Consider the following 27,231-nt stretch of genomic DNA (forward strand, 5'->3'; position numbering starts at 1 on the left):
TGAACCAGGAAGAAATAGAAAACCTGAACAGACCTATAACCACTAAGGAAATTGAAGCAGTCATCAAAAATCTCCCAACAAACAAAAGCCCAGGGCCAGATGGCTTCCCAGGGGAATTCTATCAAACATTTAAAGAAGAATTAATACCTATTCTTCTGAAACTGTTCCAAAAAATAGAAATGGAAGGAAAACTTCCAAACTCATTTTATGAGGCCACCATTACCTTAATCCCAAAACCAGACAAAGATCCCATCAAAAAGGAGAATTACAGACCAATATCCTTGATGAACATGGATGCAAAAATTCTCACCAAAATACTAGCCAATAGGATCCAACAGTACATTAAAAGGATTATTCACCATGACCAAGTGAGATTTATCCCTGGGCTGCCAGGCTGGTTCAACATCTGCAAATCAACGTGATACAATACATTAACAAAAGAAAGAACAAGAATCCTATGATCCTCTCAGTAGATGCAGAAAAAGCATTTGACAAAATACAGCATCCGTTCTTGATCAAAACTCCTCAGAGTATAGGGATAGAGGGTACATACCTCAATATCATAAAAGCCATCTATGAGAAACCCACAGTGAATATCATTCTCAATGGGGAAAAGCTGAGAGCTTTTCCCCTAAGGTCAGGAATGCGGCAGGGATGTCCATTCTCACCACTGCTATTCAACATAGTAGTAGAAGTCCTAGCCACAGCAATCAGACAACAGAAATCAAAGGCATCCAAATCAGCAAAGAAGTCAAACTCTCACTCTTTGCAGATGATATGATACTGTATGTGGAAAACCCAAAAGACTCCACCCCAAAACTGCTAGAACTCATACAGGAATTCAGTCAAGTAGCAGGCTATAAAATCAATGCACAGAAATCAGTGGCATTCCTATACACCAACAACAAGACAGAAGAGAGACAAATCAAGGAGTCGATATAGGGATGGGGTGGCTGGATGACAGACATTGGGGAGGGTATGTGCTATGGTGAGTGCTGTGAATTGTGCAAGACTGTTGAGTCACAGATCGGTACTTCTGAAACAAATAATGCAATATATGTTAAGAAAAAAAAAAAGAAGAAGATAGCAGGAGGGGAAGAATGAAGGGGAATAAGTCAGAGGGGGAGATAACCATGAGAGACGATGGACTCCAAAAAACAAACTGAGGGTTCTAGAGGGGAGGGGTTTGGGGGGATGGGTTAGCCTGGTGGTGGGTATTAAAGAGGGCACGTTCTGCGTGGAGCACTGGGTGTTATGCACAAACAATGAATCATGGAACACTACATCAAAAACTAATGATGTATGGTGATTAACATAACAATAAATAAAAATATTAAAAAAAGATAAATGATAGTATATTACACTAAGGGATTGTTATGCAGCTGTTAAAAATGCATACTGTAGCAATATTGGAGAATGCATGTCAAATAATATTGACAGAAAAAAGAGAACAAAATGGTGCATTTATCATTGCTATGGATATGTAAAAATGTGGGTAAGAAAGGATAATCTTTGCAGGAGAATATTAATGAATTGTGTTAAATGATTATGAGTGTGTCTTTTTTCCCCTTTGAAAATTTGCTCAATTATTGAAATGTTTGTGGAATTAAAAGAATAACGGTATGGAAATTTTATTTCTTTTCCTTGGTCACTATTAAATTAGAGCCAAAAACTATTAAAAGAATGAGTGAATAGTCTTTCTAGGCATATTGTATTGTAAAGTTTCAGTGTCAACTTTTAACAGTTACTTTTATCGTAAAGTAGAAAAAAGTCTTGGCAGCTTAGAACAGGGCATCTATCATTAAAATTACTATGATATATATATACATTAGTAACATAAGATACAGATATACAGGGCCTTAAAGAAAAGCCAAGCTTCAAAGGGTAGGACTATTTATAATGTGATTTCTCTTTATTTTAGAACTGATAGATGTCACATGCACCCTGCTGCTTCTAAACCCAGACTTTACCACTGCATGGAATGTAAGGTACGTCATTCTCATCAGTGATCAAATGAAATTGTCCAAATTTCTGAAAACGTATAAACCCCATTGTTTGAGGTACCCATGAGTTGTTATCTTTTTGAAAAATGAAATATAAACCATGTATCTATGGCATTTTATGCTTATTTCTTCTACCCAATTTTTATAATATCTCTGGGACAATTCTGACTTACACTTAGCTCCTTTGTACATGTTTCTGTCTTTTCTCCATAAACTTTCCTGTCTGAAATAGAAATTATCATTGCAAATTACAGTATACCATTTGTTTTTATTTTCCTTCCTTTTTAGAGGAGTAGGGGCAGCTAGTATAATTGGTTGGTTTGTAAGGCATTGGTTTATATATTTGTGAAGTGCAGTGGGAAGTATGTAGGATGAGAATTCAAGGCTATGACCTTTTAGTCTCAGTTTAGTCACTAACACTGTGACCTCTGTGGGCCAGTCACTTGAAGTCTCTGGCACTCAGTATTTTAGGAAGGGATCATATTTTATTAATATCTTAGTTCCTTAATCTAGTTATTTTAGCTTTAAACACAAAATGCTTTATAAAAATACCAAAGTTGAGACCAGGTTCATTTTTTTTTTTCATTGAAGTTTTTTCAGTTGAACGGTATGTATGTTTTTTGTTTTTTTTTTTTAAATGGTGGTCTCTTAGACTAACACAAATTCTCCTAGAGGAAAGGAGAGGATAAAGTTCTAGATAAATAATGAAGTCCTGTTGAACACTGAATACATTTTAAATTTTCCTATAGGAGAGAGCCATAGATTATGGTTCTTAATCTTTAAAGATGACTTAAACAGTACTTTATTCAGTTTTCTGTGTATTTTAAGCAAGGTTACATTCTGAGTTAGTGTTCTATGATACCTACTGAATTTTGTATCTACCTACTGATTTTTAAAAATTAGGCAACTTCTATTACATGTCTTTTTAAGTCTTTTGAATAATTGATGATCACATATTTAGAGTAAGGAGTAAGAGAAGTATAGAATGAGATACAAGGCTTTAAAATTTACATGATTTTAGAATTCTGATTTTTCTTTTATGGAAAGCACCACCACAGGTAAGGAAAAGACTAATGTTCATGAGTGGCTACTGTATTGTAGGGACATATTACAGCTTTATTCATGATCTCACTTAATCCACGCAATACTTGACAGCATTTGTTCATTTATCAAATATTTATTAATTGCTATCTGCTGAATTCTAGGCACTGGAAATAGAACTATGAACAAAACCCTGTCCTTGTGGAATTTTTATTCTACTAGGGGAAGAAAAGAAACAAAGACATTACTAAATAAAATATACATTCGATCAAGTGGTGGTTAAATCCTGTGGAGAAAAAGTGGGACAAGAAAGTTGGGAAGACCAGAGAGAGAGTGGGAAGAATAGTATTGCAGTTTTACATAGGGGACATCTGAGCAAAGACTGGCCTGATTTGGGGATCAATCTGTGGGGTCTGGGGTAAGAGCATTCCACGCAGAGGGAATGGGAGCAAGTGGGAAGGCTCTCAGTGGTGCTGAAAGTGTTCCTTGGTGTTCTGGGACAGCAAGACAGCCAGTGCCCAGTGTAGCTGGAGTAGCGGGCATGAGGAAGAGAGTCATGGACCAGACCTCATGGGCTTTGTCGATCTTCCTACACTGCTGGAGGAACTTGGACTGCTACTCGGAGTGAGATCGGAAGTCATTAAAGCTGAGGAGGGACAGTCTCTCACTTAGGTTTAAAAAGTCTAGGTCCTGTGGAAAGTAGACTGTAGGAGTGCAGGGAGGGGTTAGGAAGTTAGGTAGTGGTTGTGGTAATTTAGGTGAGAGATGCTTGTGTGACTTGAAGTCTAACTTAGCAGTAGAAAAGGTGAGAAGTAATGATTCTCACTGTATTTTAGGAACTATATAAGCTTTGACTGTATTTAATAAACCAATTTTAAAGGCAGATTATGAACTAGATGCAGGAAGGAGAAAGAAGAGGGTCAAGCTGGACTCTGGTGTTTGGCCCGAGCAACTGAAAGGATGGAGTTGCCCTTTACAGAAGGAGAGTCAGTCCTCTGTCTGGAAGAGGAGCAGACTGAGATGGGGAGTGCCAGGTGGAAGTCAGGGGCTCAGGTTGGGACAGGTTAGGTTTGTGTGCAGGAATCTAAAGTTGAAGCAGAAGTTCTAAGCCTGATAGAAATTTGGGAGTCACTAGAAAATGGGTGGTATTTAAGGCCATGAGATTGTTTGAGGTACCCATGTAGCTGTTGGAAAATTGGAAATTACATACATGGCTCACATTGGTGATTCATATTATATTTCTGTTGGACAACACTGTTCTAGAGTTTGTGCGATGAGGAAGAATCAGCAAGGGAGACCTTTAGGAGGGTGCTATGAACTTATAACTGAGAGCTTTCTTAAGGGTAGGGATCATGTCTTTTTATTTTCCTTTGTTTTCCTAGCATCTAGCCTTCTAGTGCCTGGCACGTATTCAGTTTGCAAACTGGGCACTGGAAATAATTAAGTTCAGTGAAAATGAAATGAGGGTAATAGAGAAGTAGGAGTACCATTTTTATTCATGTTCTCCAATTCCTCATTATTATAGAGGACTTGAAAAATCCTTCAACAAGAAACGATTCTTACTAGTATAATACATGCATATGTAATCATATATGCATACATATATACACGTATGTGTATATATATGTAATTTATTATATATTTTATAGGGCGGCTCAATGTAGGAGAAAGAACCTAGTCTTCAGATATGTGGCTCTTTGTCCTTTTTCGTTAATTAACTAGCAGTTGACTTGAGGCAAAAGCTTTAACTTCAGAGCAGCTTTAGTTTCTATATCTGTGAAATAAAAGGTTTGACCTAGGTAATTTTTTTATGATTCCTTTCAAACTGTTTTGTGATTTTCTGTGGTTTGGTTGTGTAAAGGGAAAATTGCTGCATAGTCTAACTTCAGTGATATTCACAGCAGTTGATTTTGAAAAGTATTCTGGTAAGATTAATAAAGTTTTGTGCTGGGGTGCCTGGGTGGCTCAGTCGTTAAGCATATGCCTTCGGCTCAGGTAATGATCCCAGAGTCCTGGGATCGAGCCCCATATCGGGCTCCCTGCTCCACGGGAAGCCTGCTTCTCCCTCTCCCACTCCCCCTGCTTGTGATCCCTCTCTCACTGTGTCTCTGTCAAACAGAATCTTTAAAATAAATGTTTTGTGCTAGATGAATAAAAAGGAAACCTTGATTTTTAAAAAGATCCATTGTGGATATGTATTCTAGTAAGTTTTAATTTGTATTAGTAAAATTAATTAACATGAACACATAGAATCAGTAGTACATTTTATTCAAAAACCACCAGCTTTGGAAGTAAATTGGTCTAACCTTATAAGATCTCTCGCAAATCAAATACTTAACACTTCATGTTTAATTGTTGGTGTGTTTTTTCTGCAGTAACTGGGAAGCATTGAGTGATTTTTAACTGTATTTTATAAACTGTTAAAAGATAGTGTTAATACATCAGTTGTTCATTTTATAGGTGTTGTGGTTTTAGGGAAAAAACAGATGCAAGAATAGGTTTTTGAGTTGATTTCCTGTAATTACAGTGAGTGATGGGTGATGGATATACTTTTAAAAATCTACCTGTTATAGAAAAATTTGGTACTTTTTTTGCTTTGAAATTCAGTGTCTTATTTTGTGAAAGAGCTTGACTTCATAACAGTGTCCTATTTTTTCCGTCAGTCTGTGAACACAGAGTAAGCAAAACCTCTTTGAGTAACTAAAATAGCTAACACCAGGCTTCAGTAATCATGTCCTTTACTCATAGCCTATTACAATTGGTGACTTTCTTTTATGCAGATTTGATGTTTGGTTCTGGCACTTTGAGTTCACAGACCTTGAGTATAAGTTACTAATTCTCCCCCAGCTTCAGTTTTCTCATCAGTAAAACTGAGATAATACTAGGTTGTGCCATATGAAAATTGTTGTTTTTATAAAACAAAAAGAATTCAACCTAAGCATCCAGATCCTGGTGTCTTATGCCATTCTTTAATAAATGGAAATAGGCTTCTTGAGGAAATGTCTGATTCTAGGACCAGGGCAGGAAATCTGTAAGATTCGTCTGGAACATCTCAAAGAGCCAGAAAGTAAGGAAGTACTCAAAAAACAAAATGATGGAACTATGTCAAAGGGCTTCTAGTGGCCAAAGCTGGAACAGTTTGAACAGTAAAATAACATAATACTGGGTTATACCCTAAAGTGTAAAATGGATGTTCATACTGACATAAATAATTGAAGAAGCAAACAAACAAATAGTAGACAACAGACAATTCTCTCATATAGAAGGATTCTAAATAATTTATCTAGGCAACCCCCTTCAAGGAGTTGGAGTCCAGCTCCCTTCCTCCTTAAGTGTAACTTCCTTCCAAAAAGTACGGTGGAGAAACTGGACACAGACCATCTGAGGTAATCAAGGTCAGCATCAGCAGTGACAAGTCATGCTGTATTTTGTGCCCCTGATATGATGTGATAAAGATGACACTTTTGTGATCTCTTCCTCCTCAAAACCCTTGTCTAACCATAAGAAAAACATCATACAAAATACCTGATTAGTACTCATAAAATGGCAAGGCATATCTGAGGAGACATAACCAAATATAATGTGATATCCTAGATAGGATGCTGGACTAGAAAAAGGACATGTGGTAAAAACTAAGGAATTCTGAATAAAGTATTGACTTTCAGCAGTAATGTACTGGTGATGATTCATCAATTGTGACCAAAGTACCATAATAATATATTATTAATAAGGGAAGCTGGTACAGGGTATATAAGAGTTCTCTATACTATCCTTAACAACCTTAGTGTGAATTTAAAACAATTCCCAGATTAAAACTTTAAGATTTTTATTTATTTATTTTTTAAGTCATCTCTCTACCCAGTGTGGGGCTCAAACTTACAACATGAGATCAAGAGTCTCATGCTCTACCAACTGAGCCAGCCAGGTGCCCCAAAAGTTTATTTAATGAAACAAAAAACAAAAACAAAACAACAATTGGGTATCGGCAATTTCATATATTTCAACATAATACAGGATTGTTTTGAGGATTAGATTAGATAATATATGCAAATCACTTAACACAGTGGCTGATTCAGGAGAAGTTTTCAGTAAATGGTAATTTTTATGAAGATGACTCTTATTATTTCAGACAAAATAAAGATTCAGGGGGGAAAAAAGATGGCATTTGTTTATTCAGTCATACTGTGTTCCAAGTACTGAGCTAGCCAGTGAAGATTTAACCATGGACAAGATACACATAGCCCCTGGTTTCCTACAAATTTTAAATCAAGTGACAGCAGAGAGAAACCATAATTAATAGCCTGAGATAGAGAAAAGACAGAAAAACTTAAAAAAATAAGATAAACCAGGGGCACCTGGGTGGCTCAGTCGGTTAAGCGTCTGCCTTCGGCTCAGGTCATGCTCCCATGAGCCCCTGATCGGGCTCCTTGCTCAGTGGGGAGCCTGCTTCTCCCCCTGCTTGTGTTCTCTCTCTTTGACAAATAAATAAGTAAACTTTGTAGAACTAGAAAAGCCTTCATGTAATATGCCACAACAAGGTTGCACATAGAGCATGGCCTCTTCCCTACTACCCCCTCCTCTTTACAGCACGACACACGTGGCCTTTTCCTTTCCTGCGTACTTCTCCCCCACATTTATTTGACCTTTGTTTTATTCCTTCGTTCTCTGTTTGCAGTGTATCACCTAAGGCTTTCAGGATGAATCTCAAAGCCCAGCTTAGTCAATGTGCCTGAAAATAAAGCCACCTCAAATTTAGGGCAGTACTCGACTTCCTCAATAAGAAAAGTTCAAGAAAAGATTTTTAGGCTAATAACAATATGTAAATTTAAAGGTATGTGCATGAAATAAGTAAATGTCTTAATATGATACTTTTTTTAAATTTAGTTACATACCTGTAAAATAACGTGAAGTATTTTAATTATTAGTTTGTCATTTTCTTACATTTCATTAAATAATTTAATTCAAATGTCTCACATGGCTTATTGATACCAGTGACTTTGTCATCACAAGAGTTATTTTTTTCAACTTATCCAGCCTTTTTCCAGAGCACATTCTGTGTCCATATATCTAGCTTGTTTGAGATACATATAGCACTTGTTGAATCCATGTGTGACTGAAATTTTTCTCAAGATAGATCCCTACTTGAATGCATTCCAGTAGTTGATTTTCTTTTATTACATCTCTTGTTTAAAGTGATAGCTATAACGTAATCATTTATTATATTCCTTTTTCAAGTGATCTTTAAAAATTTTGTTTATGGGGTGCCTGGGTGGCTCATTTGGTTAAGTGTCTGCCTTCGACTTGGATCATGATTCCAGGGTCCTGGCATCAAGCCCCACATCTGGCTCCCTGCTCAGCGGGAAGCCTGCTTCTCCCTCTGCACCCTCATCCCGCTTGTGCTCTCTCTCAAATAAATAGATAAAATCTTAAAAAAAAAAAAAGGTGATTTTAAAAAAATTTTGTTTATGGTAATATTCAACATCTACAGTGTTCAGTCCTGTCCCCAGGAATGTTTATTAAATTGATATTTAAATTTTGCTGCCTTTTTTATGATTCTGTCAGGTAACCTTTTTAAGCATCCACATATACCTTTGATTGGGGTTGTTTTGGGCTAAGATATCTTCCCAAATATGTTGTGCAAAATAAATTAAGAGAGCACCCCTAGGGGCATGTGGGTGGTTCAGTGGGTTGAGCGTCTGACTCTTGATTTTGGCTCAGGTCATGATCTCAGGTTGTAAGATGGAGCCCTGCATCCGGCTCCATGCTCAGTGTGGAGTCTGGTTGAGATTCTCTCTCTCCCTCTCCCTCTGCCCTTCCCCCTGCTTTCTCTCTTTCTTTTTCTCTCTCTCAAAATGAATAAAATCTTTTTTTTTTAAAGGAGCCCTAATTGAAGAAACTTTTTAAAGATTCAGGTATAAAGTGGCTCCTCTTTTCTGAAGAAAATTTTGACTATTTCCCCATAGATATATATGGGAGTATAGGTAGGCAGTTGTAGTAAGGAGAGGTTTTAAATTTAGTAAATGGAAATTAGGCTTAATATAGTAAATTATGTACCATAGAGGTTTTTAAACTTTGGTGTACATCACCTAGAGCACTTGTTCAAACACATTGCTTTGTCACTAGTTTTTGATTCAGCAGGTCTGGGATGAGGCTTGAGAATCTGTATTTCTTACAAGTTCCAGATGATGGTAATGTTGCAGTTAAGGACCTTACTTTGAGAAACACTGCATTACAAAGAAGTTAAAATTATACAGAATAATATTTTGCCTCCTTTGAACACTATAGGTGTCATGACTTACTGTATAATGAAACATTACTAATTTCCAGAAGAAGAATGATGCAGGACTGCAAAAGTAATTGGCTGTTGCATTAAATCCTCTTTCAGCGACACACAGGCTTCCTGTGCATTGAAAGAAAGATAGCCAATAAACCCATTTGTTAAAGTACTCATAAACCTTCTCAGTATCACTTGAAATTATATCCTGGACTGAAGTGCCTGACCTAAAATGATCGTAAAATACAAATATTTGTCATCACTGTTCAGTATTTTCACTAAAAAGAAAGTTATTTTCCTTATCAAATAAAAATCCAGAAATGGCACATTGCTGTTGGAAAGAAAATGCATGGTGGTGATTAGGAACTAAATTCATCTGAGTAGGTGAGGTATACGATCTGGGCTCTCGTCTAATTGGAATTAAAGTTCTCTAAAATAAATGAGTTATCAACCCTACCACAGGAAGGACTTTTTAAGATTAATAAATTCTAGTAAATGATCTAATTTTATTATAACAGATAGATTGAAAATTCATTGGGAGTATAATTAGTAAGAGCAGAGCTTATTATCAGAAACTTAGCTGAGAAATTAAAACCTAAATCGTATTTACTTGGGAAATAGTAGGTGGAGAGCTCTTGCATGACGTTCTTCATAATTACATGGGAGCTTTGAACACTTTGAAAACAGCAACAAAAACCTGACATTGCTCTTTTATTTGTATTTCAAAAAGAAATGGTCTAGTGTCTCAAGGGCCATGCAGGTAGTTCACCTGGTAATAACATCTTTTGGGAACTTCCCTAAGTAGCAGAAATGAAAGACATCTTAAGCACAAAGATCTGTTTCAGAAAAGCAAAAACTTGGAAGCAACCTAAATGTCTAACCAAAGAGGAAAAGGTCATTAAACACAGAATAGCCACTCAGTGAAAACTACTTGACCGACTTAAATGTTCGCTTTAAAGATTATGTAGCGTCATGGAATAATTCTTAAGCTGTAAAGTAGAATATAAAATTATATGTTAAAATGTATATGCATATGAGGAAGGACAGAAGGGAAAATTGAAAAATAAAAATAGTAATTTTGTTAGGGTAGTGAATGATTCTTTCCATCTTAATCATGCTGTGTGTGTTACTCTTTATGTATTTTTTGGTAATGAATCATATCATGTCCAACTTGGGAAGTTAGAACAATTCTTGACTAGTACTGGATCCGCCCTACAGATGCTGATGTCAGGCCTTTTAAGTTTTAGAAATGAGACAAGCCAGAAAACCTCTCTTTGCCCTTTCCCAAATAGGTAACTAAAGTTCCACTATTGCTTTTAAGAGCTTCTGTTTCTGCTTATTAATCCTGTTACTTCAAGATTACAAGAATACATTCTTGATTACTGTGTGTGATACTTACGAGAGTTTCATGTTTTATTTTTTTTCTTCCCAGTGAGATTATGTTAATAGCCATGCAGTATGTTTGGATGGAAAGGTAGAATAATGGTTCTTTTCATTTTTCTTTTACAGAAAAGAGCTCATCCTCTCTGGCACTTTAAATCCAATTAAGGACTTACATCTGGGAAAACTGGCCTTAACTAAATTTCCAAAGAGTCCAGAAACATGGATTCACAGGTGTGGTTAATTTACACTATAGGATTCTTAGGATTCAGAGTGGCTGGAGAAACAACAGTGTCAATCAGGGTCACATACTGGTTCAGAGTATGAATTCTAAAGTTACCTACTTTTTAACTCCAGATGCCATCACTTGTTCCCTGTGTGACCTTCAGAAATGATTTAAGCTCTTCAAGCCTCAGTTTTCTCATTCATAAAATGGGAATAACAATCACACCTATTTCAGAGTTAATGGTTGGCTTTACATGAAATAATGTATGTTAGCACTACCACGGTGCCTGGCACATATTAAATACTCAGTAAATTTTAGCTTTATTGTTCATTATGAACTATCTGAGCAGTCATAGAAATGGCATTTAGATAGTCAACTATAATGAGCAACTTGGGTTTTATAATTAATTCAGGTGTGTTTCTGGTATAGATGGTTGTAGTTATTAAAATTAACAAAATAACAATGATAAAGGTAGCTGAGGCGAGTGGTGTATAGGCTGCGCTGAAGTTGCTAAGACTGTAAATGCAGAGAGTATTTTTAGGTTAAAGGCCTGAGTCAGCCAAAATGCACGTGAAAACTCTCCTCACCATCCTGGCTCTCTGGAGCATATTCCTCGTGGACTCCATGGAACTATCCAGTTTTGACTAAAATGAGATAGTGTGGGCTGGTGGCTTCTTGGGGTCAGTGGGGAAATTCTTTAAGAAGTCTGTTTTCAGTTTTTACTAAGCCACTTACAACTTTTCTTAAATCCTGAGCGTTTTTAGGATCTTAGTTCAGGGTATCTTTACTGTAATCTTGGCTTTGGCTAGCATTGCAAATCAGCTACTTCCATGCTGGATGTTTTTTCTTAGTAGGAATTGAGATAGCACTTCAGAGAGGACTGTGGTTGCGTGTGTGGAGGTTTGGAAAGGACTGGTGGCAGGGGAGGGCAGTATTGAATATGCATTCACCAATTTATAAGCTTATCTAATATTTTATATATAAAGCAAGCTTTTGTTTTATAAGTTAGGTAAAAAACTTCTATTTGAAAAGGACAAAATGAGTTTTCTTACTCAATTTCTAGTAACCTTTGGGTTGGAAATTTTTAGTCTAAAATGCCTTTTATGAGAAAATATTTGTAAAAAACTAACCACATTAAGTGGTTAGAGATGCTTTTTTAGTGCCTTTCGTTTAAATAAGTATGCTAATGAAAATCTTAAACAGACAAGGGAAAAATTTGTGGATAAAGACATTTAAAACCTCCTGATGGTTTTAACTAAATATATTGTATTTGTGTCCTTCCAGATTCTATGCTATAACATAGAAATTCTGCTTAATGAAAGCAGTCATAATGCAGCTTCTTGTTTGCAAGCAAATACACATAGGGTGAGGCATGCACATGTAATTAAAGGTGTGAACCATGACTCCTTTTCTAGTATTTACCAGCCATTAATTAATATCCCCTCCACCACCACCACTGCAAACCCCCCTCCATGTACACACCCTGTCTTTGCATTTTCTGGCCAAATGGAGTTTTTGAGCTGTCATACTGGAACTGAAGCATTCTCTTTCTCATAAATTTTAATGTTTTAGAAAGGTTTCTCTTTCCTGTTTGTCCTTTCTTCGCCCTCCTCCCCGTCAGTGGTGCTGAAATTTAATGACATCTTTAACAAAAACAACAGAATAATCCCACTCCCCCCAAATTGAGCTCATAGACAGGGATTAGTTTGCATTGTATGGGTGGAGATTGAGAACAAAGAAAACTGGTTGTTTTCCTCTCTGGTTTATGTTCTTCCCTCATTCTCATTCCCACGTGTACCTTCGCAGGCGATGGGTGCTACAACAGCTAATTCAGGAAACTTCCTTGCCTGCCTTTGTGACGAAAGGAAACCCAGCAGCAATTCCTGCAGAGAGGACACAGAGACTGGTCCGAGAAGAGATGGAGGTCTGTGGTGAAGCGGCGGGGAGATACCCGAGCAACTACAATGCCTGGTCCCATCGCATCTGGGTTCTCCAGCACCTGGCGAAGCTGGACGTCAGGGTAAGGCCACGCTTCGTCTCCCGAGGCACAGTCCCTGTCTGCCCTTTAAGTCTTCTGATAGTAGCTCCTCCTCAGAGGAGCTTTGAAGGAGGAAAGTAGAGGAGCTAATGGCCCAGCAGCCTGGGGAGGAGCTAGCAGCTGATACTTCCAGGGAAACCCTGGCAATTTAAAAAAAAGGTTGCATTCCTCACCAGCGCGGTTTCTGGCACTCTTCAGGTTAGTACATTGTAGAACGAAGGCAAGTTTAAGCAGTAAGAAGATGGAGCGTAATTCATTTTGCCCCAGAATAGGAAGGTGTTATGAGGCCTTGTAGCATTGGAGTTGTTCTTTCTTGGTGGGCTCTGGTTATGGGACTTAATGTGCTCCATCAGCCGGCTGCCTTCTCACCGTCCCCTCTCCTGGGGAGGGAAGAGAAGATCTCACCTGGTATTCCCAAACTTGCCTTCGTCTATAAATGACCTTCGGATTTTGGAGTTCCCACCCCAGGCCTACTAAATTGGGGAAAGGGTAGGATTTAAGGAAAACACTTTTCACAGGGCTTGGGGAGTTATCTGGAGGCAGAGCTGGGTTGGAAGGAATGGGGTGCCTTCACTTACTATTCATCGGGATGAGAACCAGGTATCCTTTGGCTCCTTCTTATGTACTATAGCTTCTCTCTATTTTTCTTCAGTTCTTACGTTTAAGTGCCATAAGAATGTAGGGTACTGCTCTGAAAGCTTCTCAGGCTTGAGACAACTTAAAGGGGTCAAAATACCTTAAGTGGTATTTTCAGATTAATTGGGAAGAACTCTTTCGTTTTGCTCACCAGCCCCTTCCTCCATCCCCCTTCCCAGGTTCCCTCTCCCCTCTCTGTGTCCTAGCCAGGGATTCCTCCAGGGTAAATTAAGAGTTTTCATTTCTGGGGACTTTTAAGCCAACAGTTCTGAAAGAGTAGCGCTTCCCGTCCAGTTTATATTGGCTTTGTGTTTCTGGATGGGAGTCCCCGTGATGGAGTGGAAAGAGCAAAGACAGAATCCTCCTGACCTGGCTTCAGATTTTGGCCTCACTAGCTATGTGTGGAAAAGCTTTCATGTTGTGAAATACCAGCTCCACTGTCTGCCTCAGTGGATTATTGTGAAGATTATTTGAGTTAATGTGTGCAAAGTACTGGGCACCTAATAGAGGCTCACTAAATTTTAGTTCCTTTCTCTGTTCCTCACAGATAGAAAGTTTAGGTGAAACTGACTCCCAGTTAGCTCAATCAACTCAATATAATTTATCCATGAAAAAGTACTGAAACTCTTTCATTCCCAGACACTGCCCTGTATGCTGAGTGTGGCATAATGACCAAGAGATTGCTCTCAACAAATTGAGAATCTAGTTGAGGGAACAGATACGAACACTCACAAAGCAGTTTGACACTTGCAAGCGCTGAGGGAAGCTCAGGGGACAGTAGGAGCACAGAAATGGCTTCTCATCCCGGCTGGGCTCATTGGGAGCAGCTGCCAGAAGGAAGGCTGCCTCGTTGTTAGGAGTCCAAGTCATCTGGTGGGATGTGGGAGATAGGGAGTCCTTAGGGAGTCTGGTCATCTCAGCTCCACAACTTGATAGGGGAGAGGGGTTGGGAGGGGCATGGGGAGCATGGAGGAAAAAGAGAAAGGCGGAGTCCACGTGAGCTGAGCAGTCTTTGGAAACTTGCCTGCCTTGATGTGGACCTTTTAAAGTGGCATTCCCATAAAATCAGGAACACGGGGCCAAGGTGAAATTCTTGGTTTCTTGAGACTATCCAATGTTGAAGATAACAACTCATTAGTGGTGTGTTGACTCAGCTGCCTGAGTCTGCTACTAGGCTCACATGTTGTCCACCAGCTATGCCCTGCCCTTGGTTGAACTCCATGCCCTTCCTTTCCCCTCTGCTACTGCAGCTCTCTCAGTGAGAGTGCTGAATTTGCAAAATCCCCTTTCTGTTCTTAGAAGCCACTGGGCCCAGCTAGGAGATCATGCCCTACTATGCTTGTCTATTAGAGGAAGTAATCACAGAAGTACCACCCGTCTAAAGCAGCTTAAAAATACATATAAAATGAGCTGGCAGGCGCCTGGGTGGCTCAGTCGTTAAGTGTCTGCCTTCGGCTCAGGTCATGATCCCAGGGTCCTGGGATCGAGCCCTGCATCAGGCTCCCTGCTCGGTGGGAAGCCTGCTTCTCCCTCTCCCACTCCCCCTGCTTATGTTCCCTCTCTCGCTGTCTCTCTGTCAAATAAATCTTTAAAAAAAAAAAATGAGGGGCGCCTGGGTGGCTCAGTCGTTGGGCGTCTGCCTTCGGCTCAGGTCGTGATCCCAGGGTCCTGGAATCAAGCCCTGCATCGGGCTCCCCGCTCAGCGGGAAGCCTGCTTCTCCCTCTCCCACTTCCTCTGCTTGTGTTTCCTCTCTCTCTCTCTCTCTGTCAAAAAAAATAATAATAATAAAATCTTAAAAAAAAAAACTTTATTAAAAAAATGAGCTGGCATCTTTTTACTTAGGAAATTGAAAATGATTTTTTTTTAAGATTTTATTTATTTGAGAAAGAGACAGCACAAGCTGGGGGGAGGGGGAGAAACAGACTCCCCACTGAGCAGGGAGCCTGACGCGGGGCTCGATCCCAGGACCCCAAGATCATGACCGAGCCGAAAGCAGACACTTAACTGACTGAGCCACCCAGGCGCCCCGAAAAAAATTTTTTTTAAAGTACTTGTATCCAGCATTGATAAGGCTATGAAAACAAGCATTGTAGAAATTGGTGTAATCTTACTGAAGGACAGCATGGCAGCATTTATCAGACTCTATCAAAAAAGGTGTGTTCTTTCTAATCTAGTAGTTCTGCCTGTAGGAATTCATCCTAAAGAAATACTGGGAGATATAGTATGGTGCTGTAGTAATTAAAGGTTCCACTCAGTGGTCAGACAGACCTAATTTGAATCCTGACTGTACCATCCTTTCTCATTGAGCGATGTGAATTAAATGGGAAAATCCACGTAAAGTGGCCGTCAGAAGTGCTTGTACTAAGTGTTCAATAAACACAGGCTATTATATTAAATATGAAAGTTTGATATATGAAAATGCTCTTTATAATAGAACCACTCTAACCCTCCAGTAATAACAGACTAGTTACATTGCAGTTCATCACAAATTGGAATATTTTGTTGCTACTAAAAATTATATTTTGAAAGATTATTTAAAGAAAAAGTTCACTATAGGATAAGGATCTTTAAAACTAAATATGAGATGGTCCTAATATAGATTTTTAATATATTATTAGCTTTGAATGAGATTTTAAAGTGTTTAGAACAGTGCTTGGCATATTGTAACTGCTTAACATATATATACACACACACACACACATACAGTGCTATTACAGATATATTGGCTTGTGTTTTCCATAATAAACACGTATTCATTTTCTAGTCAAAAAAAAAAAAGAATAAAGAATTGTGAACAGTGCTAGAGGGTGGAATTACGACATCTTCATTTTCTGTTTTGTTTTCTATGGTGATTGTATGTTTTAGGTAGACATTTATTTAAGTAAATTTTAAAATAGTCTCATTTGTGAGGGTAGGGTGAGAGGAAAGACTCACATTTGAACAGAATTTATTACTACTAGCCAATTAAAAGTTGATAATGGTATGTCACCTGAGAAAGCACACAGGGCCATTTCTGCAAAAAAAAGACATACAGATGGCCAATAAAGACATGAAAAGATGTTCAACATCATTAGCCATAAGGGAAATGCAAATCAAAACCACAGTGAGATGATATTTCATACCAAGTAGGATGGCTGAAATGAAAAACAAGTTAATAACAGTGCTGACAAGGATGCGGAGAAACTGGAACCCTTAAACATTGCTGGTAGGAATGTGAAATGATGAAGACACTGTGGAAAACGATTTGGCATTTCCTCAAAAAATTAAACCTGGAATTACCACATATGACCCTGTGGTTCTACTTTTAGGTATATACCCCACAGAATTGAAAACTTGTTACAGCAGTGTTTGTAACAGCATAATTCATAATAGCCCCCCCCAAAAAGTAACAACTCAAACGTCCATTATCTGAGGAGTAGATAAATGCAGTGTGGTACATCCATACAATGGGATGTTATTCAGCCATAAAGAAACGAAGTCCTGATACATGGATGAATCCTGAAAACCTGCTGATGGAAAGAAGCCAGATTCAGAATGCCACATATTCTAGAATTCCATTTATAGGACATTCAGAATAGGCAGGGCACAGTAGTGGGTGCCAGAGGCTGGAGCGAATGGAGATTAGGGGACTCCTTACAGGAATAGGGGTTGTTTGGGAGATGATGAAAATGTTCAGAAATTAGATAGCAGTGATGGTGGCACAAGTCTGTGATTATACCGAAAATCACCAGTTTATTTTTCAACTTCAAAAATTGGTTCTAAAGTACATTAGAAAGAATAAAACTTCAACAATGAAGGAATGAGCATTTTCAGTAGTCTTTGATTTTAAACCTGTTAATCCTTCTGTGTCATAGCCCTGCTTCTGTAGTTCTCTTGTACTTATTTTTTCACTCATTCATTTTTTTATATGGAGTGTTGAAAAAGAATAATGGTATGTAAGTTCTATCATAGACAGGTCATTGATCCTGTCCATACCTTACAATTACACCATACTCAGCCTTATCTTTATGCAGTGACTTTAAGATCACTTTAAAAGTAATTGCTTTTTTTTTTAAATCATTGTTTATATCTCTATACCTTTGGATTCTAGTAAAAAATGCCCTGAAATTCCTGTTAAAGTTTCTTTTCTCATTTAGTATACCTATTAAATATATCAAGGGAAAAGAATATAGTGAATTTTTCTCTTAAAAAGTCCGAGAAAATTTTTTAAAGGAATTAAATTCATGTTGAAAATCTTTCACATATGTGCTATTTTTGTCTCAAAATTAAAATAATTAAAAGTTTTATGTATAGAAATATGCAGTAAGAAATAATCTAAAGGTTTTTCCTGTTATGGAAATTCCTTTTAAACATGTTTTGTACTCTTTCCAGTCCATATTAAGAAGCCCTACCAAAATTAAAAAGCTGATGTATTATTGCTTAAATGTCCTGCAGGTTAATTCTTCAAAGTATAATAACCTTAAGATTAGTATATATTTTTCTAAGGTAGAAGTTTATCTGGTGCTATTTTGCTCACCATTTTAATCAAATGAACAGTCTTGTTTTCCATTTCTCAGAGATTCACCAGCTCTGGAACAAACCTATTTGGCTTTGAATAAAGTCATTAGAATTTAAAGGAGATATTTAAAGCATTTCACTGATATAAATCGACTGTCTTTGCTGGGAGTAATCTTGTCCCTATGTACTAGTCACTTAATTCATTAAATTATTCATTTCACTCATGGATTCATTCATAAAATACTTACATATTCACTCTGATGCCATGGGGTATAGAATGATGGAAACATTAATTAGGAATGAATAAATATCTTAAACAACTTGTAGAATTTAGTGGGGATGAAAAGATGTACAGAAAATTCTATAATGTCTGGTAGAACACACAGGAACCATGGAGGTTCAGGAGAGGGAAAGATTTCTTCTATGGGAAGAGAGGAACTATGAGAAATGGAGGGGATCTTGGTACAAGAGAAAGCATTTACCTGGGACCCTTGAAAAGCAAGTAAAGGAGAAGCCCTTGGGCTTTGTGCTGTCTATACTATTCACTGCTGGCAAGTATATGTCTTTTTTCCATAGCTGGTCTGAAAATCCTCTGATGGAATGTGGTAGGCCCTCAATATAGCTTTTGCTGATCAGAATCCATTTGCATTTGCTACTTGTCCAGGACACTGCCAAATAATTTATTTTTTCATAACTGCTGCTTTTCTTTTTAATCATTCCATTTGAAGTTGCTTAGTTTGCAGGATTGATAATACAAAGACTTAATTCACTGCTTAATTTTGTCTCATCTACTTAAAAAAAATCATTTATCATTGATGTTAATTGAGTTTGAGATGAATAGGAAAATCATGCGCTCTTGCATCATATTTTTGTACTAAGCCCAAAACTGACCGTCTCTGCCCTCATGGCACTTATAGTGAAGAAATAATAATACATTGAGTCAGTTGTTCAACGCATAATAAGTTAGATATTGTAATGTTCATTAAAAGTTAAAGAAAGTTTATCAAAGTAACCTTTGAATTTATATTTTCTCTTCAATGTCAGCATTCTTGTAAATAAACACTCTAATGTTCATCATTATTTTAGAATAGCTTTTCTGTGTGTGTGCCCATCAGAATGTGATTGATCAAGGTCCAGAGAAAGAATGACAAATAAGTCCTTAAATTCTGTAGGGTGTGTATATGTATATATGTATATATATACACACACACACATATACACACACCTCTTACTACTTTATTAGGGAAAGGGGAAACTAGCCTTTACTGAGCTTCCACTGAGTGACAACACTGTGTTGGACATTGTATACAAAATATTGGTAGAAACAGTTTTACCAAAAAATACAAGGAACAAATTAAAGAGAAATCCAAAACATTAATGGAGAAAGAAATTCCTTTGGCAGTTCCTCTTCTCACTTCCCTTTTTTCTTCCTACAAGATTCTTCTTGATGAACTGTCTTCTACTAAACACTGGGCATCCATGCATGTTTCAGACCACAGTGGATTTCACTACCGCCAGTTTCTGTTAAAGTCTTTGATTAGCCAAACTGTGATAGATGGCTCTGTATCGGAGCAAAACCCTTTGAGAAGTGAGCCAGCTCTAGTTCTTCCAAAAGATGAAACAGCAGCTTCAACAGAGGAAGCAAGGATAAATCTTCCCTGTCTTCTAGAAGAAGAAGTTGAATTCAGCACTGATCTTATTGATTCCTACCCAGGACATGAAACCCTTTGGTGTCACAGGTAAGAGGAGGGAAAATCTCTTTTCTGCATGGAACTGCTTGGCTTTATGAGAGCTGCAGAAGGTCTTAAGTCTTACGCCTGCCTGCTCAGGTAAATATGGTAATTGATTGTGGAGCTTTGCCTGAATTCAGAGGCGTTTATGTTACCATATCTTCTTCCTCATGATCTTCAATATGAGGTTCCTCATGCAGAGATCTTTGCCTAATGCTTAAGATGGTGGTATTCAAGCTTGACTATCCCAACAGAATAGCCTGTGTTACTTCCAAACTGAAAACAAGTTTCTGGACTCCCTCCCTGGAGATTCTGGTATTTATAGTATACCTGGGGTAGAGCGCTGCCATTTAGTCTTTAAAAAACAATGAAGAAACTTAAAAGGTAAATTTGATGCAGAGTCGGGTTTAGACCATTGATTAGACCTTGAGAATAGTTAAGCTTATTGATGGTCTGCAAATGAAGTTTCCTTAAGTATAAGCTCTTGACACTTTTTGTTTTTTAAAGTGTGCTTTGGGAGGAGGGCAGGATTATTAGGAAGGAGTGAAAGAAATTAGCAACCTCATAACCTGAGTTCTGAGTACATTTGACAGCAAAGTAACTGTCATGTTGGAATGAAGTCCAGGTGTGGGAACCCCCTGATTGGTTCTTTTTTTGAGTCATCTCCATCTCTAAATACGGATTCTACTTCAGACTAGAGGATTCTATTTGTAAACAAAGGACTTGCCTGTGCCAGGCAGGAGGTAGGAAGTTTAAATATTTGTGTATTTTTAAAGTTGTTGAGATTTGCCCCCTTTTGCCAGTCTAGTCTAGGTTGTAGGCTATTTGAGGAGATGTGTTCAGCTGCTCTTCCATGCTACATGTCTTTAGAAGATGGAAGACCATCTCCCCTCTTTGGCACCTTCATAAAAAAATTTCTTTTTCTCATAAAAACAAGACACTCTTATTCCACATTTTCTAGAGAGAAGATCTTAACTTCCATGTTGTTTTGGTGTTAACAGATTTTATTGCTGTTCTATATTTAGGTACATCAGTAGCAAGACTGAGAAAATTTAAGAATTGTATTTGTGTGTAAGAGATAGCTAGATTAACAGAGCAGAAGCTTTGTATAAAGATTAAGTTTGGGGTGAGGCATGGGGAAAAGCAACAGTTGAGATGACCTGTAATTATACAGGCCACTTTTCTACTATTGAGTCATTGCCTTTAGGCACCTTATCTGTCCTTTAAGTTTTATCCTCTATAAAATGGGTAAATTATATGCTCCCTGTCTACTCCAGAATATGCTGGGAAAATGAACAGAATTATCTCTCGAGGGCTTAGAGTTGCTAATATGAATAATGAGATGGAACAACCTAGAATCTATGTGGTTTACCAGTTGTGAACAGTAGATGTGCACCCCCACTGAGTCAAAATTTTTGGAGATTAGGCACATAGATCTTCATTTTTAACAAAAAAATCTAGATGAGTCTAAGGGCAGGAGAACTGTGCTCCTTAGAGGAAGTACAAGGGCGGTGTCTTTTAAATGCTTTGCTCAGAGCCCAGCACATCCCTACTGCATGTAGATATTTAATGAGACTGTAGTGATGGATTTCGGGAAAAGTTCAGTTGGTTTTTAGATAATACCTGTTCTTATTAAAGAAAATACTAGATAGAGGCCATGGATTAAAAGCCTCTAGATGAGCTATTTAATCCCGTTGTTCCTGAATCACTTCTGTTTTAGGATATCAGTGAAGTTAATTTTTGGTTCTGTTTTGTTTTTTTAGAGCAGAAATTGGACTAAGATCGATTTCTCATTTTGTATTGTAGTTACAAAGAGTAACAATTCCAAGTGATTGTCATCATCTCAGTCAGTGGTATTAAAAAACCCTTGGGGTCGTGTGTAGGGTTCTTTCTCACAAACAATCCAGTAATCTGGGCTTGTAAGACTCTGGTCTAAATACACAGAGATTTCAGTGTAATTGCTCCTCCCCCTGCTCCAGGTAACTCTGGTCACCAAGGGGGACAGCAAACTGAGTACTGTATGTCTTGAAATTATCAACTTATTATTATTGTTTTTTTCCCTGAAAAGCTTGACTTCGTGATACTGAGTTTTCTTTTCCGTGTTCTCTTCCTCCCCCCTCCTCCTTCACAGGCGGCACGTTTTCTACCTTCAGCATCACTTAAGTGGTAGGTTTCCTCACAGCGTGACCCAGTTGTCACCTGCAGACAGCCCTGGGGGGACTTTGAGTGACTTGCACCTCATCCCAGCAGGCCCACACGTGTCTCAGGCCATGGAGGTGGACGGGCTGAATGACTGTAGCAAGCAAGGCTATTCCCAGGAAACCAAACGCCTGAAGCGGACCCCAGCTCCAGACTCCCGGGGCCTGGAAATGGAGCATAGGTTCATCGATCAAGTATTGTCCACCTGCCGGAACGTAGAGCAGGCCAGGTTTGCCAATGCATACAGGAAATGGCTGGTTACGTTGAGTCAATGAAAGAGGTGTATTAGTCCTGCAAGGTTCCCCTTTCAGTGCAATATTGCTTTCCTTTCTTCCTTACATAGTTGCATGAACTGTTTGCTATTATGTGTGGTCTTCATCTTTAGGTTAAAAGTCCATAGTAAATCTTTCATTTTATTTATTTTGTTAAGAACTGGCATTCCTTTGGGGATAAAATAACTGTGTAGTTTCTTCCTGCTAAACAGTGAGTCTTAATTTTTTTTTTTTAAGCTTTTCATCCTTTATATTTCTATACGTGAAGCTTCCTCTCATTTTGGTTCTCCTAAGTGGTTCACAGACACATCTACCCACCTCAGTGCAATTGCTGCATAGGCTAGTTTCTTTTTTTTTTTTTAATTAAAAATTCATGTTGTTGTTCAGCTTTAGAATAATACAAGCTCAAAATTACTCATATCTAATTACTGTTTTGAGAATCAAATGGCCAGATAGATGGATTTGTGAAAATATAAATCATTTCTCTTTCTCGACTCAAGTTATTGACGAATGTAACCAAAGTCAGAAGTTACTGGAATTTATATAAAAAACATGCTTCCAATGTGTAATCCATTTTAAAATGGTTATTTTAAAAGAAAAATGAATTTTAAGAGTTTATGTAATTACAGGACTGGGAAATTATTTTTATCACTAGTTTTGATAGATTCTTTTTACCTCAAATTTGGTATAGGCCAAAAACACTCAAGTTAGCCCCTATAAACATCATTTGTTGTTTAAACCTGGAATGCCATTTTTAGTTATTACTACTTATTTTCCTTTTAAATTCACCATGAAAAGTGGGGAAAATATGCATGGAAATGTATCCATAAAAATCTTCCTTTTTAAAAATTTTAAGTTCCTGAGGATATACTTAAACTACAGAATGTTTATGAAATGATTATTAAAAGTTTGCTGGTAAATGCCAGAGGAAAGAATAGCTTTTGAAGGTTAGTTCTTCAACCTTTGTTTTAAAAAATAAAACAACTTAAAGACTTTGATATTAAACTTATCAGGGATGAGGTACCAAAGTAGCCACCTCACAGCTGTATCTTATCTTTTTAATAATAAGGGCTGGGTTTTTCAGGTCTGTGAGGCAGGGTGGGAAAAAGGCCTGGTAATGTTTACTTTCTTAATATATTTTCCCCTTTGTAAATGGTCTGTGTTTGTTCTTTCCTCTCCACATACCTTTTCTTTATTTTCCCACTCCATTCCATATTTTTTGACACTTTTACCTTTGTTTTTCTTTAAATGTCTTATTTTGAGGATGTGTACTGAAGATACTCTCCGTCCTCTTTCCAGTGAATTTCATACCCCATTAAACACACACACACACACACACACACACACACACACACACACACACAGTATTAATATGAACTGCCCCTCTAAAAGTTCCCCTAACGATGGAAACTGCCTGTTGTCCTACGTGTGTGCAGAATGTAATAGTGGCCGAAGTAAGTATGACCGCCATACTTTGCTTCTTCTCCTTTTTACTTGCTAGGTCACCTGTAGGGTGAGGGGACAGACATAGGGGAAGGCAGACGTCTCCTGTCTACTATTATGGGAACCCTGGGCTTGAGTGAGGTACATTGCCTTAAGCTTAGGAGAAGCATAAGTTCTTTTTGTGCATCATGATTTTGTTGAGTAGCAAACTGTCAGGTAAGACTTAAGAACACCAGAAAAATTGTTCAGCCCGGTTCTTGTGGACAGAAGCTGCTTTTCTCTCTTGGGGCAAAATTAACCTTTTATAGTTTTTGTAGTATTTAGGTAAGAAAACAATTGTCATTATGAACATAATTCCATGGCCCTTTGTGTACAAAGCGTATTTTGAATCAAATACCTCAAGGTCTGCCTAGACCTCTATGGATAAAACCATTAGTTTGTGATTTTCAGCACCTGTAGGGGATGGTGGGGAAACTACACAGAGAGGACATGAGAGAGTCAGCCCATTCCACTAAATACATGTTGCCAAATCCTGGCCTCACTCAGTATTACCTTTTTTCCACACATCATTCTAAGTGTCCCAGGTAATAGGGCTTCTTATGCTTTGATGTGAGAGTGACAGGGCAGGAGCATAGACAATACCCTGTGAAACATCAGCTCAATTTGATCATGCTCCACGCCTTTTTAGAGCCACCACCTTTGATGTTATCTGTCTTCATGTGTGTTAAGGCCCTTAATCCACCCCTTTAAGAAGCCATGCAGTCCTATAAGATATCTTGGTCTCTTGTCTTCCCCTAATAAAATTTTGAGTAGGGAGTAAAAATACAAATATCTAAAGGATATTTACTGTTTGTGACTTTTGTGTGCTACTTTATTTCTAAAATTTGCATTTTTCAAGTGTTCATTCACAGAAAAACCTAGTATTGACCTGTATGGTTGTGTTTTTTCCTAGATGGTTGACATCTACACTCATTAGCTGTGGTGTGATAATATCTCTTTGACTGAATGAGTTCATGCAGTGGAAAGGTGTGTCTATTTTCAGGGACGTGTTAATCTTTTTTTTTCTATAAATATGTCATTGTCAAAAAGATAGTTTAGATTGACACACATTTCATCAAACTTTCCATTGGAAGAATAGTAGGCCATTGTACTGTCCTGTGGATCAAGAATACTACTGACAAACCAAAAGCAATAAGATCTGTAAATACCTCCACCACCACCTTCTTCCCCCACCCCACCTTTTTTTAAGTATACCTATTTTGGTAATATGATGTTCCCACATTATACTGTCTGCCTTGCACATTGTGAGGACTCATTAAATATTTATCAAATTAATAAATGATTATCTGTTTGAAGAAGGGAAAGATTGATCATGAGTAATGGACAGAATGAGTTATGATTGAGAAATTAATGGATTAGAACAATGGATTGTGAATGAATGATGTAGTCTAGATTCATGATACTTCCGGTGAGCTATTACATAAACAATAAGTTAATTTAGATTTTTTTCTTCATTTAAATACCTTGTTTATTAAACTCGTTAAATACCAGCCAAGAAATGCAGCTCTATAATTATGAATTAACTGTACTTTAAATATATATTAAAAATTCATAGAACAAAGCTCGTTTGCATTAAGAACACTACTTTCGTTCATTTATGATATTGGGAGGACAGATCTTGCCAACAGAGCCAGAAACACTGGGGCATTTGAAGAAATTCTTTGATTTCAAAGACTTTTTGATCTGTATTTGTGCCTGGATAGTCATTTTATGCTTCTCCTTTTCTACTCCCCAGCTTGAACTGTGGACCTTTTTAGGTATTTCTTAAACCTGTGTGAGTCATTTTTTTTTTTAATTTAAGGATTAGTTACCTATTAATGTCCCCTTTTTCTTTACTAGGTTTTAGCATTCTATTACCTCTTTGGAAACCCTGGGCCCAGACTCTCAGTCATATCCCTTATTCCTATGGTACGGTTCTAATTAAATTAAGGACTTCATTATTAATAGGATTAAATCCATACAGGTTGTCACTCAAAGCCATTTAAATCTTCAGGTGAGGGCTTATGTGACACAAGTTAGGAAAACAAAAGTTCCTGGACTTTTCTGTGGCAGTTTGTAGGAAAGCATATATGGTGGTAGACTTTGTGTGATTTCCACGTATTCAGGTCATGTCAATTCATGCTTATTATATAATAAGCTTTTATATAAGAACTTTTAATACTGTTGAGAACAAATTAACAGTAGTAATTTTCTGTAGCACAAGATGGTATCTGGCATAGGCTAAATATAATTTAGGAGTACAACTGCCTCTTGCTGTACAACAGTGTAATCTTTTGGTCCCTCTTAATTATAGAAGATACTAAAGATTTAGTTAAAAAAGGAAGTAACATATATTCTCTTTTTTTTTGCAGAAAGTTTTTGTAAGCTTACAGTTATTTTGTTACTAGAAAATTATATTTTAGAACTTTAAAGTATTTAAAATATTCTAGAAAATGTAAACAGCATTATTAACAACGTGTGTCTTCTGAATAAATGTCTCAAACAGAACCGTGCAGACCCTGGTACTTGGCGCGCTGCCGCCTCCCTATGCCTACACATACTCTCGGTGTACTCCTGTTGAATGGAGGTGTACATGGAGTCACAGGAAGGCAGAGACAAATTCAGTGGCAGGAAGGCAGTGGGCAGGAAAAAAATCAACCCTGAAAATTCTACTTGTCACACAATGTCTTTTAAAAAATAGTTAAACATACTGTGTTAATTTGAGTGCCTTTCTTCTTTCTGGAGGGAACAAGATCATATTTAATGTTTAGGTAGAAAACAAAGGATGGAAGTTTTATCAAACAGTTGATTGTAATTCATTGTATTGATTCCAGTTGCTAGGCATGGTCCCATGGAGTTTGTATCCTTTCATGAGATACTGATATGAGCAGGTAGGATGCTTTGGTTTGTATTTCTTAGCATTTTTAAGCACCCTACCAAGAATTCGTTCTTTCCCTGTGGCAACTAACTTTTTGGGGGTCGGAGGCATTGTATTTTAGAGGAGAGCATGTGTATAATTGAAGATGAGCCTGAAGCCTGGGCAGCCCAAGGTCAAGGGCAACAGTGGCACTGTGCCCTACAAGAAAGGCCCAATGATTGTTCTAAATGAATCCTTTGCCTCACTTTAGGGACTTTTAAGAATTCCCTCCCAAATTCCATTTTGGAGGAAAAGAAGTAAATATTGAGATGAAACTTAAAATGTGGCATGTTATATATTTGGGTTATGGAGAAGGGAGGGACAGAAAGTCCCTATTTCAGGATAGCAAATAACTTGTAATTTCATAAAAATATACAGCTAAAGATTCCAAAGTGCTTTTCAGAGGACTGTTGAATAATATATTCCTAAACGGCAGCAATATGTCATAGTTCATAGTGGAGACAGGAAACCATTGTAGTAGATCTGGGGTGTGTGTGTGTGTGTGTGTGTGTGTGTGTGTGTGTGTGTGTGTGTG

General features: G+C 37.7%; 1 protein-coding gene across 2 annotated transcripts in view; it reads left to right on the forward strand.

Moving 5' to 3' along the window:
- PTAR1 (protein prenyltransferase alpha subunit repeat containing 1) overlaps positions 1-27,231 on the forward strand; it is a 57,680-nt gene that overhangs the window by 26,382 nt on the left and 4,067 nt on the right. Inside the window, exons 3-7 of one of the 2 annotated variants that reach the window (XM_025891418.2) lie at positions 1,922-1,988; positions 10,828-10,932; positions 12,731-12,944; positions 19,534-19,835; positions 21,958-27,231. The exon at positions 21,958-27,231 is cut by the window's right edge and continues 4,067 nt beyond it. In XM_025891418.2, the coding sequence (XP_025747203.1) occupies positions 1,922-1,988; positions 10,828-10,932; positions 12,731-12,944; positions 19,534-19,835; positions 21,958-22,300 (1,031 nt within the window). In that variant the 3' untranslated portion in view covers positions 22,301-27,231. The remainder of the gene's footprint in view (positions 1-1,921; positions 1,989-10,827; positions 10,933-12,730; positions 12,945-19,533; positions 19,836-21,957) is intronic. The other variant, XM_025891420.2, reaches the window with a different exon arrangement.

Source organism: Callorhinus ursinus, unplaced genomic scaffold (assembly GCF_003265705.2).
Source record: "Callorhinus ursinus isolate GAN/ISIS: 27379988/994484 unplaced genomic scaffold, GSC_fseal_2.0 scaffold28, whole genome shotgun sequence".
Taxonomy (NCBI): Eukaryota; Metazoa; Chordata; class Mammalia; order Carnivora; family Otariidae; genus Callorhinus; species Callorhinus ursinus.